The sequence below is a fragment of the Ixodes scapularis genome, unplaced genomic scaffold (assembly GCF_016920785.2).
Source record: "Ixodes scapularis isolate PalLabHiFi unplaced genomic scaffold, ASM1692078v2 PGA_scaffold7__128_contigs__length_106722199, whole genome shotgun sequence".
In the NCBI taxonomy this organism is placed as follows: domain Eukaryota; kingdom Metazoa; phylum Arthropoda; class Arachnida; order Ixodida; family Ixodidae; genus Ixodes; species Ixodes scapularis.
The window spans coordinates 11,120,655-11,139,532 of record NW_024609882.1 but is presented as its reverse complement, the minus strand read 5'-3'; the positions used below and the strand labels follow the sequence as shown (position 1 = coordinate 11,139,532).

The 18,878-nt window shown below is 48.2% G+C and overlaps 1 protein-coding gene across 2 annotated transcripts in view; it reads left to right on the top strand.

Annotated features, from left to right (window-relative positions):
* The window catches only part of LOC8040206 (MOB kinase activator-like 2), a 48,124-nt gene that overhangs the window by 687 nt on the left and 28,559 nt on the right, over positions 1-18,878 (top strand). Inside the window, exon 1 of one of the 2 annotated variants that reach the window (XM_002414028.5) lies at positions 8,455-8,839. The exons of the other annotated variant lie outside the window; for it this stretch is intronic. Coding sequence (XP_002414073.3) covers positions 8,736-8,839 — 104 coding nt within the window. The 5' untranslated portion in view covers positions 8,455-8,735. Of the gene's footprint in view, positions 1-8,454; positions 8,840-18,878 lie in introns of those variants that run through there. 2 annotated transcript variants of the gene reach the window in all.

Sequence of the window (18,878 nt, the reverse complement as noted above, 5' to 3'; positions counted from 1 at the left end):
CTGGTTTTCGCAGAGTTCAGCGTTCGGGTTGTGCATTCAGGTCGCCGTAGCCGCGCTTGGTTCTGTAGATTTCGTTTATTTTGTTGCGCGCTCCACTTCCGCTCGTCCGTGACATATGCATGACTCCGATGTCTCAAAAGACAACACAGCGGTCGACCGACGTACAGATGATATGGGTCACCGCACTGGCAAATAAAACAAATAAACAAAGTTCCTTCGGATCGGCTGACAGTCCGTCGAAACGCGAGTGCTTCGGAAATTGGTTCGCGAAACTCGTTTTTTTGCCTCTTTTGGTTCGGTGCTTTTCCGTCCCGACCTTTGGAGAACCTCGCAAAGAAAAACGGAACGAAACCGAAAAGAGGAAGTCCCTCGACTTGTAGAAGCTGCTCTTGGACAATGCCGTTCACGTGAAACGTCGAGGAAGCTTACCGGCTTTGTCACCAGTCACGTACCCAGGCTTCGTCACTTTGCCAACCTGATCATCCAGTTTTGTTCGATCCCGAAACAGCGTCGTCTTACGCAATTTCATGCCGCCCAGTAATACCAACAATAATACTTGTATGACCCCCCCCCCCTTTCCCTCTTACACGCACACGCAAGAACGAAAGAAAAAAAATTACAACTTGGGTTTAAATTATGAACACGGTTGAACTGTTTATTACTACTTGAAGTCTCAACTTCCAAGTTTCTAAATGTCGTCTTGTTTTTACAGCACGGCTGGATGTTGCACTGCCGTTGTTACAGTATTTAGTATTTACACCTTTTTCAGCGGTCTTACAAAACAAGCGAGTTACTCTTATATTGTTCCGGGATCTAAATTCCAGTCCGCTGTACATTTCTTTGTCAAAAGTTGTGCAAAACAGGGGGGTTATATTTACGAATCGGTGACATAGGACAGAGATAGGCAGTAGACAAGACGAACGCTGAACTTGGACGAAACGTTTGTTGAAACTACGTGGACCGAAGAAGAAAACAAGCACACCATAATCGCGTCAGCGCGTGCTGAAAAAAGCAATATATATATATATATTTTTTTTTTTGTGTGTGTGTAAATAAACCGGAGATTTGCTTCCGCATTATCCTCTCCCAATTCTTATCTCGTACGCTTCCAAAAGTTATATTTACTCCGGAAGCTCTCCAGAGCTTTTAACGCAAGTTTACACCATAGTGTGTTTGTGAATCTCTACCTAGAAAGAAGGACAGAAGAAAACAAAAGGGGGGAACTTTTTTTTTCCTTGTATGTGATTTTTTCTATTTGGATTAGAACTTCTGCTAAGAAGTAAAACATATAAAATAGCGCAAAACAGACAAGGACAAGAAAAGTGTACAGGATCCAGCCTAAATACAGCAGCTTTCTGCTAAGAAGGCTGCTGTATTTCAGTTGGGGCAAAATAAGGAAGCCAAGGAGCGTACACACATGACAATAATCATCGAGACTGAAAGGAGAACCGCAGCAATGTTTTTCGCATGTTGATTGGGATAAGCTTCGCACCACGCAAATCTTATCTCAGTTAGTTAAAAGGTGTCCCATAAAGCAAGTACTTAGAACCTCCAGATTTTCTAACAATATCGCTCGAACTCCGACCGGCCGGTAGATCAGCGCAGCCTTATCGCGGCGTGAAGCAGCAAGTCAGCGAGGCTAGGCGTGTGCCTTCTGCTATACACGCGCGTAGTCTCTGTGACCTGCTCTTTCACGTCGCGACAAGGCGCTAATCTACAGGCTAAAGCGCGAAACACATGTACGACGAAACCGTCCGATCCGACGTCCGACCGCCCAATACGACGGTCGGAGGCGAGGGTTTTCAACGCTCTCCAATGCTACGAAAACCCTCTCCCCCCAAGGTCATTCCGGCAGTCCGCACGTCGGATCGGACGGTTTCGTCGTACACGGCGTTCGCGCAAAACATTAAAACTAAAAAAAAAAAAAAGAAAAAAAAAAAGGTTCTTTTTGCGAAAATTAGCGACAAAGGTTTACAGTTCAAAATATATCGCTGTTATTGAGTATTTGCTGCCTCTCTCGACATGCACCGCTAGTGTTTTTCTTTGTTTTTGTACAATACGTGCAGTTAGTTGCTGATAGCCTGGTGCTAACCATTTCGTAGCCCGGCGAAGGCCAAAAGGGCCCCGATATTTTCTCTAAATCCTCGTTTTCTCTGCTTCACAACCTTGTTTCATGAAGGAGCGCGGTGAAAACACGCAGCCGCGCGCTTTCCCGGCGGACTAATCTCGAAAAATGGGCCCCGACATTAAATGACCTCCCCGATATTGGAGGGTAATTTCGGGTTCGGGGCAGGGCTCGTTACTTCCAGTGGCTTCAAAATTGAAGTCTTCCGGTTTGCGCTGCGGACCATCAGAAGACTCGCGCGCGCTTTAAAACACGCAACACGTTCGTGTGAAGCCCAATAGAGACGAAGCTCTTTGCAGGCACTTAGCCAGAAGGGGAAAGGGGGGGGGGGGGGGGGGGGGCCTGCCCCCCCCCCCTCGAAATTTTTCATTTTGCGGGGTCCTCCTCCCCCCATCCCCCTCTTCATACAGCATTTCGTCATGGGCGCCCCCCCCCCCCCCCCCCCTCGAAACAAAATCCCATGGCTACGTGCCTGGCTCTTTGTATACTTCGTTTCACTTGAACTTGGCAAAGAGCGATCGCTATGGGCCCCTCGAGTCAAACACATGACAGCAAAATATCGTGAGGGTGCAGGCGAGTTGGTGAATATTAACCATGTTGAATTAACCTGAGACTGGGGTAGAGAAGAAACATCAAAAGAGTTGAGTTTGAGACGTCGTCCTGTCTATTTTCTGTCCCTTCTACGTTTTGATGTTTCTTCTCTACCCCAGTCTCAGGTTAATTCAACATGGTTGCATGACAGCCTTGACCAAAAGCGTAATTCAAGCACTTGGACAAACGGGAAGAAGGAAAAACAGTTAGGGCGCAGGCGAGCTGGTGTAAGTTTACCACTTTTGACCACCTGAGACTGGGTGGAAAAAACACGACGACGTCTCAAACTCTCAAAATCAAAAGTCTCAAAATCAAAGAAGGAACCCTCCCCTTGTAGATAGAGTGTGTAGGCAGGCGAGCTGGTTGATGTTACACATTTTTGAAAAACCAGACCCTTCCTTCTTTTCCCGACCCTAATTTGTGAGTCCCAGTGGTCTCGGACGTTGGCATTAGCAGATACTTTCGAAATTCATACAGCTTTTTTCTCTCTCCCGCGCGTAGCTTCGACAACACTGCGCGCAACTAGTGAACTAGGGTCACGTGTCTTCGTCCGACTTGCTGATTGGCTCACTGGGGCCCTCGCCGTTTGCCAAGTTACAGTGAACGATTTGAGGGCAGCGGGCGCCTCGGCTTCTGGGACGTGGGCGCGTGAAGCGACAACACCCAGGCGAGGCGTTTTTTTTTTTCTTTCCGCCCTCGACGACGGCTATTTACCGACTGCCAAGAAGCCGCTACCTACGCCGCCCTGCGGCGCCGCTTGACCGTGTTTGCACAGCTCTTCCTCGCGTGTGGGCACGTGACAATTTCCGAGCGTGAATCGTTTCGAGTTCCCACTGCCCAGCGTAATTCCGTCGGCGGTGCCGCAATAGTGCCTTAGTGGTAGCGTGGGTCCCGCGAGGCGGGTGGCGCCTCCTTGGGCTCCTAGCGGAGAAAGTTGGCACATCTGGGGTGGTCTGGGCCGCCGCGAAGGGTTTTCTGAAATGTTGCACTTACTCGGGGACGAACCATGACTCAAACACGTTGTAAGATTTATTTTATTATTTTTTTTTTGCAAAGACAATCTATCTTTGTGCATCTTGGATCTTTATCCTGCCTTTCCATAAAACGGCGGTCACACGGCTCATATACAACTGGGGAAAAAAAAAAATTTCTGCAGACATTTTTGGAGCATGTACGAAGTCAGCGTGCTTCGAGCATGCTTGGGGCGTATCTGCGGTTACTTTTGTCCTCGTGGCTTCTTTCGCCCGATGTTTGAGCAGTCTGGTCTTAATGCTGCTCCTTGTTTTCTAATTATGACCACGGCGCGCTGTGCATCGCTTCTTTTTTTTCTATGACGGAGCGTTTCTTTCGCTGGAGCAACTGGACGTGCCAGCGGGGTTGGTGCGTCCTTCGCGCCCGGCCGCGTGTTTGCGCCCTATCTTTAGACGGACGGGAAAGCGTCGTCCCCCTTCACGTATCGCCCCGACTTCTCGTATCGCGGGTCCGTGGCGTAATCGTCACCTGTGCCCTTTCCTCTCGAGACTGCCGACATCCCCTTGTCGACACGACTGTTCTCCGAATGGAAGCGAAAGTGTACGCTGGAACCCCGAGACACGGAGAGATAAAAGAACGGACAAGACGACACCAAATCATCGAGATTCTCGTGTTATTCTGTCCGTTATCTGAATAATTTTTCTTTTTTCTTTTTTAATGCTTAATGTTTCTAGTGGGAATTAAAAACAGCGCGAAAAGACGAGGACCAGGCAAAGAAGTGACACGGACGTAGCGCTGACTTACAACTGAGTTTATTGAACGCAAAATCGCAATATATATTTGCGGTGTCGCGAACAAAAGAGAAGAAAGAATTCAGCCCATGTGATGCATCACCGGTAAAAATAAAACTGATAAAAAAAAAAAATATATATATATATATATATATATATATATAAAATGCGCCATGGACACAGCCGTACAGAGTACGTGCTAAAAAACGAGCAAGTCAGGGAACCAGATAATTCATCTCTTTGCCTGATAGGGCCACAGAAGGACTGCTTACACATACTGCACCCAACCTCGCAATCTCAACAGCCTCTAGAATTTCCCGAGTAAGCTGGTCCCTATGCCGCTTAACAACCTCACACCGTTGGAAGTCGGGTAGGCAACCACAGTCGCGGCAATGAATGCCCAGATGACCAGACATGGTTGTGGAGACAATGTAAGCGTGCTCTCTTAACCTGTAATTGAGACAGCGGCCCGTCTAGCCAACGTAGCGCTTGCCACACGTCAGAGGGAGGGAATAAACCACCCCCTCAGAACACGAGACGAGGCGATCTCGATGCCTCGTACTGCAAGCCGTGGCTGCCCTCGGAGAAGGGTTAACAGCTCTGCGCAACCTGGACAACCTGTCCGGAGCAGAGAATAAAACGTCGACGTCACACCTGTCCGCAATGCGTTTTAGGTTGTGGGACAAGCCGTGTATGTAGGGAATGACCACAAACGTTCTTCTTTCCCTTCCCTTTCTGTTGTTGGCCTCTTGTTCACTTGTCATAGGCCTGCTCTTGATATCTTTCAGCAAAGACTCGGCGACCGTTGTTAACACGTGGGAGGGAAATCCAGCATCTGCGAGGCGTTCAGTTTGCCTGTCAAAGCTATGTTTAATTTTATGATAACAAGACCTACGTAGCGCATGTGTATAGCAAGTTATAGTGGATTTTGTGTCTGTGACTGAAGCCTTGATGATGATGTCACAGTATCAAGTGACATCATGTCGTCACGTGACTTCGTGACGTCATACGAAAGTAGACCGTTACGTGAAACTACGGCGTCATGTGACACCGTAACGTACCTGACAGAATGCCGTCACGCGACTTTATGACGTCACTGTGTCGCATGGAAGCTCTCGCGATGTGCCCTTGAGTGGCCTCCTTACTGCGCTCGCAAAAGGGGGAGTGCCAAGAGGCAAGTGCTATGCGTTTAGAACGCCTTTAGAAAAGGCCAAAAAGAACGGTCCAGTTTTTAATTTTGTCTATTCTTTCTCGATATTTTCGATAAATTGTCGCGCAATGGTGTGCAGGCCCTCTGCGAGGAGGCTATCGTTTAAGGCTTCGGAGGAAGCCCCTCCTTTCTCTTTTCAGCTCAGCAGAGCGAGCGCTGGGAGGGAGGAAACCTCCTTTCCAGCGTTCCCTCTGCTGAACTGGAAAGAGGGGAAAAAGGGCCGAAACTATACTCCACGTCACTAGTTGTGTGCAGTACAGGTGAAGGCAACGCCAGGCGAAGAGAGAAAGGGCGAGCACTAGGATGGCGGGACGGGAGAGGATGGCAATTGGAGGGAGAGAGGAGAAAAGGAGAGCATTATAGGAACGTTAGAGAGGAGAGGTTAGAGGTTTTTCTCCTCCTCTTCAGCCTTCCTAATGCTCGCCCTATGTCCCCTTGCCTGTCGTTGCCTTCGCCCGTACTGCACGCAACTAGTGGCACAGAGTATAGGAAGGCTGAAGTGGAGAGGCGCGACCTTCTTTCCACCGTGGCTTTTCTCGTGCGCGCCCTTTTCCCCCTCGCACTGTCTTTCTGGACGACGTTTCGACTGGCGGCAGTTTCTGACAGGTTTGCTGACATGCGCTAAGATCCGTGGGAAAAGGGCCACCTGAGCGACGAAGCCGCGTCGAGGATACGCCATTCATTCTTCTGATCCGAGAGCCCCGACAGGTTTTGCGTGACGTTGCTCGTCACGTCGTGCGTAAACGGCCTGGAGATGATTTTCTAAATCAGTCGACTTCTCTTCCCCGAGTCGACTCGACTGACGCCCTAATTATTCGCTGGACGCCATATTTGAGGGCGAGAGCGCATGCTCAGGACGAGCTGCGAAGACCGGCAATCTCGATGGTGCGGAATGCACGTTGCAACTGTGGAAGGTCGCCTTCAGCACGCGCTCAGCAGCCGCGCACACAGCTATGGCCGCCACTCTCTGACGTCACGCCCGTGGCGCTGCTGTCGGTCGGCACTGCGCACGCGCAGACTCCTGTTCACGCGCAGTGCCAGCTCCTTGTGCGGGCAAACGCGGCTTTGTTTCTAACAGTCTCCTGCAGGTTCAGAGTGCTGGACAAAGCTCTTTCTCCAAAGCACTCTAATGTTTCCAACCCAATAGAGAGAACGCTGGAGACGGTGCCGAGTCCCTCCTCGCGTTCTCTCCGATACTCTGAAGAGCGAAGAGCCTTGTTGGAGCAGCTCGTTCTTTGGCCGTTCACACCACTGGTTCACACACTTATTAACATTGATGGATGAATGGATCATTCCGGCTGAGCCCTTTGGATCGGGCGGTAGCTTACGCCACCTAGCCATTTTGTTTTACCATTTAAGCTTAGAATAGTTGTGACATACTGGCGCCATCTGTCGGGTATCCGTGGAACACTTACAATTAATTTTTTTTCCCGCATTTCTTTTTTTTTTTTTTTTGCCTTTTGACAACGTTATGAGCGACCAATTCTCGTAGGTGATACACGTACAGTTGATCGCGCAAATACCGGAAAACCTTCGCTCTAGTGACGTGCAGTTCCAGGGTGACCTCATAGGTGGCGCCAGCGTGCCGGTGTGTGCCCTCGTCGCAAGAGACCGCAGGAACCCAGTCCTAAGCGAACGCAAGTATGGACGGCCTATTCACACAGTTGCGTTGAGTCCGACCTAGTGCGAGGGTTGCTATGGCAACGGCTGCGTCGGCTCCAACAAAACGGGGTAAAAACCGGTTTTGTTGGAGGCGACGCGCATTGGTCGTACTCAACGCAAGCGAGTTTAAGTCTCCTTTTTGTCTTTCATAACAGTGCAAAAGTAGTGTACTTCTACCCTATTGCGTCACGCTCAGCGAGTAGGTGTTTGCACGCGTGATGCGCCAGTCGAAGCGGTTGCGTCGACGGGAACGAGCGCCGTTACTCCCTTCGTGTTTAGATTCGGAAATCGGGTGATTTTCTGTTGCTTCGTTTATGTCATCTTGTTGGCAGAGAACTCAAAGAACACAAGCTTACACGTCTCTTTTCTAAACGGGGAGGCGGGCTGGAAACGAGCTGGCTTTTGCCAACCCAATGCTCCCATTTGGAACGCGGAAGAAAAATGCGCCGGTTTTTGCCCACTACGACTTCCTGGTTTGATCAGTTCGCTTCCTTTCTTTTTTTCTTTTTTCGAAATTAAAGACTCGTTCGACTTTTTTCTAATGAAAATGAAATGATTAATTTTACTTTCACGTGAAACCTCATTTCTCGGAGGTTTCCTTAGACCCCTTTCTCGCGCGCCAGATACGAGTGGCCGTGACTACAGTACCGTGACTGAAGTTGTATTGCGTCACCGTTATGCTCGACCACTGAAATGGGTAATGACGAAGTACTCCGCGATGTCTAAAAGGTTAATAACCTGTCACGGTACCACAGCGATGAAGCAAACCGAACAAAAAGTGAAGGTCAGTAATGTGGGTTAGCGCACACATCTCCCCTGGAAGTTCCCGTGAACCCGTGGCCTCCCGAGATATCCTGGTCCATCAAGCGTAGTTCAAGCATTCGCCGGTGTTTGAAAACAGCACGCGCATGCCCAGAACTCTTCTTGGAAAAAGCCCATTCGGTGCTCGAGCAAACCGTACCGCGCGAGTGTCTCAGCAGGCCGAAGGCGCCAGAGGCGGCAAACCGGGAATAAAACGAGGCGCCTAACTCGCACCCGTTCCGCGAGGGGGCCATGAAGCGGCGGCCGCTCTCTCTTCTCGTTTTCGCTCGCGGAGCGCACATCACCTGAGCGGGTGACGTCAGAACGAATACTTCGTCTGCTCCGTTTGCCCGTCGGCAACGTCGCCAGCGCGGACGGCTGCTTTCTGTGCTTGCAATCTTTTTGTTTCTCCCCCCGTTCCCAAAGTGTCCCAGTGTGTCTGAGACGCCGAGAACGTTGTCGGCGATCCTGCCATGTCTTCTGTCGTCCTCGACGCTCTTCGCCCCGCAACGCGCCGGTGGTGGCTGTCGGCGCGTCGCCTGCGCTGCGTGTGAAAAAAAAAGTGTGTGCTCGTCGTCATGTAATGCGCCGACCGACAACGGCCTACTGCCTTCCCGTTGCACCGGGGCTCATGTGCGCGGTGGCACGCGTCAAGTACCGAGGAATGTTCATGTTCAACTTCGTCTGGTAAGCCGACCATGGAATCCTACCCGTTGTTGTTGTGGACGCTTTGCGCCCGCTCAATATGCGGTCGATCTGGATCGTCGCTCACCGCGTTTCGCGTCTGCGTGCACGTAACTTTGCTTTGGGGTACACTGCGACGATAACGGGGGATTCAAAAACTCACTGCTCTGTGTGTGTAAGGTTGATCTCGTCGGAGGAGTTCTGAGTGGCCAGCCGTGTTGACATGGTTGTCGTGGCCTAACCTTCGTCTCAAATGCACGGAGCCCGTTTTTTTTCGTGTTTTTATTGCAGCATCCAAAATGCTAAACCAAATCGTGCAATCGAAAAAAAAAAAAAAAGACTGGAAGGAGTTTAGCCAAGGACGGGTCGTCTTTGGGACTGACTTTATCATCTTTATTATTATTTTTTTTTTTTTTTTAATGTACCGTTCTTCTGGCTTTCGAAATGCGATATTCGTTGCCGTGCCAAAAGGACGCGGTCGGAGGTGATGAAAAGAAAAACAACTCGAGGATTTTTAGTTTTCTCTACTTGAGGTTCGTGTTTAAAGACAGTCGTGCCAAAAAGGTGACGCGTGATCGGACGGCCAGAGCGTGTAACGGAACGGTATTGTTTCGTCTGCTATTGCGTTATCGAGCGAACCTAGACTACATCTGCAGTGTCGATGCGCGCAGTATATTACACTACGCGTTTTTTCTTTCTTTGTGTGAGTAGGTTTTACACGGCGAACATACGCTTTATACGGAATGCCCCTATAAAAGTGCTTTCGCGTTATCACTGCACTTCTGGCGTTCTGCGAATCGCTTAGCGCTGTTGTGCAAGAAAAAAAAAAAAAAAAAAGAAAGGAGCTATATCGGTAACCTCGTATATTTGTGGATGTAGTGACAATCCCGTATTATCTGCCCATACGCACCACCGTTATATTATACCCTTACCGATGGAGCGTTTTACTCGGAAACAGGAAAGCTTGATGTTCGAAACGGCTATTCGTCGTTCTCCTTTCACGAAAACAGTCGAAAACTTTTTTTTTTTCGATGTATATATAAAGTTACTTTGTCCACTTTATGCCCGGAGCAGGGTCTTTTTAACCCTTTAATAATGTTGGGGAATTCTAAAGAAATTGTATCCACTTTTCTGTCCACTGTTTGGCCGTTTTTCTTATTTTTTCTCACTTTCTGTAGGACGTAGTTTATAAAGATTAAATAGAAATTTTATAAAAAAAAAAAAAAAAGAAGAGACATTTTAACGACTTTTCTGTCCTCTTTGTACGGACAACTGGTCAGTTTTTTTCGGGATAAAGGGAAAAAAAATCTTGCGCAGTATCTTTTTTATGATATATTCATGGAAACATGCAGCCGCCACTTGCTGTGTGTACATACGCTGACATCACAAATGAAGTACACGCGTCGCCGAGATAACCAAAACACTGATAATTCGGTGGTGTTGCCTAATCATTTAAACGATGACCATTTCAGGAATTAATAGGATTTCAAGTATTTTTTTAACCGACAATTTATACGAGATGTGGTTCCTTAGAGTTGGGGAAATTTACCTGCAACTATAAATTTTTATCAAGATGCGATACTTATTTGACACGGTCGGAAAAGCAGCCTCTGCAAGGAGGTTCCAACTGGGCGTGTATGACGCTTCTCCGCACTGTATCTTATTATTCTATCGAGTCTAGCCCATAGAAATTCTGTAGGCATATTGCAACAGAAAGTCTGTTGCGACGTGGTGATAGAAATTCTATAGTATTTCTATCGTCTGTGCTCCATAGACTTAACTTACTTGAAAGCAAGTATGTAGAAAATCTATTGAAAACTTTGGATACGACATGATTGGATAGGAAATTGAAACAGTCGTTAAAATGTAAATAAGATTTCTATAGACTACCTGAAATATGTTTTGTAAGGTTAAAGGTTCCTGCGTGGGGGTCAAAACAGCGGCGGCGTAGCGAAACTGGGTAATGGGATCGGTCTATTGGTGAAAAACGTTGAAACCTGTGTTCAGAACACTATGAACAACCATCTGGGTTAAAGGTAGCTCTAACAAGTCGTGGAATCGCACACTCCGACTGATCTTATATTTTTGTTCTAAATTTCAGGATGTTCCATGCATCCACAGTGGCACAGCATCTTCGCCTTCTTTATTAGGAACTTCAACAATTCCATTTCTGAAAAAAAAAATGATAATAATGGGCGAAGATACATTAGAAGTGTCGGGGAATTATAATTGCGGTACGACACTTTCTTCAAGCCGACCGAGACGTTATGGTGGCGCCGTACAACGAGGGAAAGATCGGAGAGGACCATGACATCTCTTCTGAGGATCTTGGCTCGAGCGCTAACTTGCTGCCGCGGGCAGCGCTTTGTCTGCTCTCTCACCACTCGAGCAGACACGCGTAAGCTTCTCCGTCTGTCCGGTTGCAGGCCAATAAGGTTGGTGCCAGTTTTGGAATTTTCGTTACCGTCACAGACTGTTTTCTGTCGGCTCTGTTACGTGCGTGGGCTGGCATCCGGAACGCGGGGCGCCGGCAGGCGGCTGTGCCGTTAGCGACAGCTTTGTCCCGCAGGATGTTCGTTTCACGGGTTTTCGCTGACGATGGCAAGACGTCTCACAATGTAATTCACTTTGACAGTTTGATTGTGGACTCGAGCGAAAATAGAAAATGCACATCCGCGCATCAAATCCCAGCAAAACAAAAACGTGCAACGATGAGCAACGTTCGGCGATCTCGCGTCTTGTTGCAGCTCAACAATGGTGGGAGATCGGCGCGGTGAGAAAAAAAAAAAAAAGCAGGAAGATGAAATGGTTATGCCAACAACAGCAGCAGCAGCAACAACAAAAGAAAGCGGCAGTTCTTTTTCGAACAAGGCTCGTTTCAGTTCTAAATTGCCTCGGAACAATCGCATTGTCGAAGGGGCGCGCACCTGGGAACCAGGCTACGCGTGAGATCACGTGGTGTCTTCTTCCGCGATAGGACCGCCGACCACCGCTGTGGTACGTACCGCGAGCGTGGGGTGCCATGGGGCTGAGAGTGTGGGGCTGTGTCAGTCGTTTGGGCTGGGTGGCGGGAAACTAGCGGTTGTTTTTAGATGCGTCGTGTTCTTCTTGCCTTTGTTTTGGGGATTTCTTCCTCCTGGCGACAATTTCATTGTTCCGTGCCCCCCTCCCTTTCTCTCCTTCGCTCGTTAGCGCCTTTTCTTTTGTCTGCTGGTTATGTGGTGGGTTTCTTTCGGGTGAAGTAGAGTTTGGCGTGGAACTCGAGTTTTGTGGGGTTGCGTTTGCTTCTTGGAAATTTGGAGTCTTCAAAGTTCAAAGCAAATATTATTTTCCTTTTTTATTCTTAGTTTTAGTTCGGAATACCGCGTTGTTTTAAGGTCTCGACGAGTTGGAGCGTGCTGTTATGACATATCAATAAGAGGAAAGTGATAGAAACGACGAGAACAAGACATCTTTCTTTTGAAAAACACAACTTTTATATTATTTTAGGGGTGTGTGGTGGGGAGAGTGGTATTATGGGAGGTTCCTTTCTTCATACGTTGCCTTCGGCGATTGCTTCGTCTTTGGTCAAACTGGTCAAAATATTCCTGTTTAAGGGCAGTCATCTCGCATCTTTTCTTGCGAGTACATCATCAAAAAACGTTTCTATTCGAAGCTTGGAGAAGATAGTTGCAACAATTAACGAGCACTCTCCACAGTTTAAACGCAAACTCGACTTTGCGAAAATGGCGAAGCTCAGATGAACACCTTTGTCTCTGGCTGTCCGAGCCTCCAGTGATTTCCCTCCCCCAGGGGTGTGTGTAGGGAAATCACTGAATCTTCCGAAAACACCCCCTTAATTCGCAACGACTCCTCTATTCTCAATGCCCCCCCCCCCCCCCCCCCCCCCTAATTTCAATTCCTGGCGAAACCCCAGCGCACGTCGACATATATAGACCAATTTCAGATCGACCAGTACCTTCAAGAATAGACACGTTCTCTCGGCTGTTCAAACCTCGGTAGAATACCGGCTTCTCAGATTTCAGCTTGCATCTGTGAAATAGTCCTTCCACATTAAGCAGCTTACACCTAAAGCGGTGTTTTGTTATTTCTGGAGCAGAACGTCTACAACGCAAACACCGAAAATAGCTCTCTCTCAAGCTCGCACCTGCAACTTGCACGACGAGAAAACGCTATATAGACCAGACCATAAAAATATGTGCACATTGCACAAGATATGTCAGTATAGCCTCAGGCCCCCTACGCACAGTTACGTTTGACTGCGTTGCGGCTGCGAGAAACCAGGACGGTCCTGTTTCTTGTGTCGCGTGCCAAGATGACTCCTTAAATTGGATTCCACGCTTCATACGAAGCACACATGTGCCGGTGACTCGCTTTCGGTTCTCGACGCAACGCAGTCAAACGTACTCAAACGCAACTGTGCGTATAGGGGCCTTTAAACGAAGTGAAAACGCAGTCAAACGCGGCTGTGGGAACGATCCTTCGGGGGCGGAGGTAGCGCATACATCTACGAACAGTGCGCTGCAGGTTGTGTCCGACTGTTATGCAATACAGTAATAATGCTGCGATAGCCCCCCAGTCGGGCACTGGATATGGACCGAGGACATCGGACGTGTTTTCACCACGACTGTCTGAGGGGTGCACTGGTATATCCCAGAAGTCTGTCCTTTTCCGCGCACCAAAATATGGTGTCCAGACGCCGTTCAAAAGCCTTCGTCCTGCAAAATTGCTTATTTGTTGGAAAAAAAGAAAAAAAAAAAAAAAAAGAAAAGGAACGGGGTCAAACCGAAACCTGGGCATCAGCGCGGAGAGATATGACGTCAGAGAGTTTGGGGGACGCAGGGATTCGCGGCTACCCGTTCCATTCGCTGCCTGAGTGCTAATGAAAGTTACATTACGTTAATTATATTATTCTTTATTAATGCGCGTGTGCCTCGTCGGGCCTAAGACTTAAAAAAGGGTTGCGTTGTCACTGTACGTGTTCGTGGAAAAAGACAAAAGACGCGAATACCCGAATATTTTCGTGCGAAAACAAAAACAACGAACAGAAGCCAGGTTTTAAACCACCACTATTTATATATATATATTTTATTTATGCAGTCTATTAACCTCGAAAACCGGGAATTGTCAGGGAATGTGGCGAGTCCGTAAAAGTCGGGGAATTTCCACCCCAATCAGCGTCGCGGTGAGGGAAACTGAGCTTTCCATTGTCTGAACCACAGCAAAAGTCGCGTGTGTTTTGTGACACACATTGCAGGTGACTCAACTTACCTGCCGATGCAAATATCTGCGCGGAAACGTTCGGGGGGAGTCCCAAGACTCGACCCCAATCACCTTCTCTTGAACCGCTCGCACCAAGTCGAAAGCGCTCCTTCGCCGAATGACTTCACGACGCGAGAGCTCGTCTACCGGGAGCTTCCCTACTCACTCCTAAATGAACTGTTTCTACGGGCTGACCACAGCGTGGCGGTTGAGTGCATTTCTGCTGTTCGGGTGAGATCATCTCAAAGATAGAACGGGGGAGCCCGGGGAGTAGGCGCCGTGTGGGTATGCTCATGCAGCATGCTGTCAAGGGGACGACTTAACAGCAAACTTGGCGCGCTGGTTTATTTGCAACGGGGCATTTATTCGGCAGAAAATGATCAAAGAATACGCCGACAAGACAAGGTGATCCAGTGCTTGGCCGCCACCTCCCTGTAAGCCGTCAGATATACCAGCGTTTCCACATAAAAAAAAAAAGTCGTCTTGTTTTTATTTTGGCAAGCAGATCTTGTAACAACCTTTTCGCAACGTATAAGCTATAATTAAAACTTGCTGTTTTCTTGAATCGACCGCGATTATAGAAGATCGCCGTAGTAACCCTGTAGCAAGAGAATGTTTGGACGGACAAACACAAAGCTCCGAACACACATTGCGCTTTGTTCATTGTCGTTGGTATACTCCGTTTCACCTTATGTTGTACCGCGGTGAAGGCTAGAAGCGCGAGCTCATAGCGTTGACAGCTGCCCTTAGTGCACGAGAGCTTGTGCCGCCGAGATATGCCCTAGAGAAATGAGCTAGCGCTTGTAGCCTTTCCTGCGGTACATCATAAGGTGAACTAGAGTATAGTTGTAGTTCGAATATTATGTTGTTTTGTGAACTTTAAACGTGTACTTGACTGGTCGTGGGCGTATCTAAAGGACGCCTTGGTGCAATAAATGTTTAGCTGTATTGGCTTTTTTGTGTTTGTCCGTCCCTTCTTTAGAAGATCGAGACGTTGGCGGGGGATCGGTCCGGTTCTTCGATCACGGGTGGCTTTTTTACAGTTTCGTATTCGTTCGTGCTCCTACCCAACTGCCAGATGCTGGCCTCCAATCCATTTTACGACGCTTAAACTGGGGTAATGAGGAAAGGCGGCACGCGAAGGAGGGGGACCTCGAAACGCGTGAGGTGTCTGCGAGACCTTGGTGTGTGTGTGTTCTCCTGTTTGTATCCTCGGCTCATTATGGAGAAAGTGTGAGTGGGGACGTCAATTTGTCCGTCCCTTTGGACATCATGCATGTTGCAGCTATAGGGATCTTGCTAACGTTTGTCGAACCTCTCAACTTTTTGTCGAATTTTGTCCAACTACTGAAACAGCGTTTATTAAAGATCGTGTCCCCCGCAAAGAAATGTCGACACAAAACTCTGGACAGCTACCGCCATCTATGAGCGACGGCGGCAACCAGACAACCGGTTTACCGGCTTCGCTCATAGATGGCGGCAACCTTTCCAGCCTTTCCACTCTGGTTTTCACCAGAGTGGAAAGGCTGAATTTCTCTAGGCGTCGTCCTCGATGTCATCCTTGAGGGGTCGTCCTTGATGTTGTCCTCGAGGTCGTCCTAAAAGTCATCCTTGAGGTCGTCCTAGAGGTTGTCCTAGAAGTCGTCCTTGAGGTCGTCCCACCATAGTACAGATTCGCTGGTCTTCCTTCTTCACCAGAGTGGAAAGGCTGAAAGTTTTTTTTTTTTTTTTTCTCTTTTCATTTGGATACCTTCATGGGCCTGAAGACGTGACAGAAGGGACTGGTAATCAAAATTAAAACAATAACAACGACATGCACTCAAATACGATGACGTAAAATAAACGAAAGCAGATTAACAAGGCAAAAAAAGTGTTTCAATGGCAGATTTAGAATTGACTAGATCTGTTATGGTGGCGATCGAGATGGGCAGGTGCTTCCATTCGTTGCTTGTTTTAGGAACTTAAAATGAAAAGGGCAGGTTAGTGCGACAGTGAGGGACACCTTTATGGTTATGGTCCGCACGGGATGACAAGTATGAGGGCTCTAAAAGCAGCTAGCTTTTCAGTGAATGATTTTGATTATAAATCTTATGAAGAGGGGCTAGTCTAGACACGTTTCCGCGTAGAGCAAGATGAGGAAGGCTTAAAGTAACTTTCATTAATGAAACACTTGATTCACGATGTTGTTTAGACAAAAGGAAACGTGCACTACAATTTTGAACTTATTCTAGGTTATATAGTACAAAAGTCTGGCCTTGGATCCCATACCGCACAAGCGTACTCAAATTTGGAACGGACCAGTATCTTGTAGAGAAGTTTCGACGTAAACACCCAGGCATTTGATTAGCGTTGTTTACAATATAGGTGATATGCGTTTGCTTGGAGAGTTTAGCGGTGATATGGACACCTAGGTACTTGTAGTACGTCACTTGTTCCAGCACTGTCCCTACAATGTTATAGTTGGAGTAGTGTAATGCAAAGTAATTTGCATTACTTTGCATTTATTAGTATTAAGACTCATTTTCCACGTGTCGTACCAAGTAGAAGTTTTAAGGTCAGGTTGAAGTATGAAGGTATCGGCACTAGAGGATATAACACGAAACATTACGCAGTCGTCAGCAAATAATTCAATGCATGAGTTTACGGAGTTAGTTAAATCATTTATGCAAATAAGAAAAAGCGGGGCGCCGAGAACCGAGCCATGCGGCTCACCAGAGCCGACCGCGCGAGGGGAAGAATCGAAATCATTAGCTGCTACGAACTGGGTTCTGTTAGATAAAGTATTTGATCCGACCAATTGATGTTCCTGTCAATGTTTAGTTTGCTTGACATAAAAATGTAGTTGGTGAGACTTAAGATCAAAAGCTTTAGAGAAATCTAGGAATACGCAGTCAACCTAAAATGCATTGTCTAAACCAGTAAAACGTTTTGTAGATGATATCGGTTGGGGTCTCGCATGAGAATGACTTGCGGAATTCGTGCTGGCATGAATCTATGCACACACAAAAAAAATGTAAATTTTAGGGAAAAAAATTAAGTTTTAAAAGCACTTTCATTAAGAAACACTTGATTCTAGGTTCGTTTTGCATTTTATACGGTAGGTCGTTTTACTCACCAGAAAATGATTAGCAATGTTTAGACAATTTTAGAGGAAACTACGTTTAATAATTTAGTTTTAGTTGGTTGTTAACGTGAAAGAATACATCAGATGAACGTTGCGCCTCTTCCTCCGACAGATAATATCCGCAAATTTTCCATTTTTTTTTTTTTTTTTTTTCTAATTTTGCTTAAAGTTTTGAAAAAGTGGAACTTGGGTTTGTCTGCCCAAGGATACATTGTGCGAGCAAGCTAGGGCTTTTCTCGTGGGCCGACACTTTCTTCTTTTTGTTTCTCCCCTCGTCGCTCCGTCCGTGGCCCGGTTCCGACGATCCCTGTTTGATAGACGTATTTGACGTCCCGCCGAAGTTCCTGCCACCTTTGGCGTCGAAGAAAGGGGCGAGGGGGGGGGAAGCGCTCACGGGCCGTATTTTCCGTCGAGCGCTGCCCTGCCTGCCTCTCCCTCGAGCGGGCCGCTTCCTTCCTTTCCCGTTATCTGCTGCGGGCGACCTCCTTCGGGGCCTTTGTTCGCCCCCCTCCGGCCTCCCCCGCCGCCGCCGACAAGAGTGGCCAGGTCGACGTCTCTGCTGCCCGCGCGGACCAGTTCGAAGGTGCGACGTCCGTCGGGGCAGCGACTTGTTCCAACCATACCAGCTGGAAGGCAAGGCCCGCTCGTGACGTCATCGTTAGTGGATTCCCGGCCCCTCCAGCGACGAGCACGCTGAAACTGGGCGAGAAACGCCGCGAAGGACGCGTCTCCGTCTTGGCGTCAGCGCCTGCTAGCGTCGCGCTTGCTGCGAGAGGCTGCGAAGATGCGCTGCCTGGGGTCCACTGGTTATGACGTTTGGGGGTGAAAGCCTCAGGCCTTGACTTCTAGGGGGGGGGGGGGGGGGGGGTATTGCTTCCATATTTTTTTTATTTTTTTTTTTAGCGATGTAATAGCGGCGAGATGGGGAAGAAAAACGGAGAATGAAACGGGTTTTTGGAGGATGCCAAACAAAGAAGTGCCGACTCCGATGGATGTATGGACACGTGGGAGGGGACAGAAAATAAGCACGATACTCGCCCACCCCCTTTATTTTTTTTTTTCTGAAGGGACTCGATCGACTTCAACGAAACGAAAAAGTGGGTCGGAAGGAATCGGGTTCTTTTTGCGGCTGGCGAGACTTTCACTCGTGTTGCTTTTGTGCCGTTGGCGCGGTTTGGTCGGTGCGTGCGCGAAGCAGAGGTGCGGCAAGTGTGTGCGCAACAAGTAGCGAGCGATGGTAGTGCTTTTTTTTATATATATTATATATGTTGACCCGACCGATGGAAAGCTGACACCGGTCGCGTGAGGGGAGGATGCGGAACCGCCGCTTCGTCGCGTATCCGTTTGCAGGCCGGCGTGCGTGGGGACTCGTGCTACTCTTTGTCCAGCCCTAACCGGACAGTGCGGCGGGAGCTACGCACTGGCCGGACCAATCAAGCTCCTCCTTTCTATCACGTGACCACCGCGCTGTTTGCAAACAAGTCCGCGTTTGCCCACATATTTGCTTGAGATGAAGCGTCTGTCCATAAAACTTGATACGAAGTATTTGAAACAATTCTTTGGAACACTAAGGGCGTCATACGTGTGTTTACGAAATAACGTAGAAAGAAAGCCAAGCATTGCTAGCTCCCAGAACCAGTGGCGCAGCACGTGTAC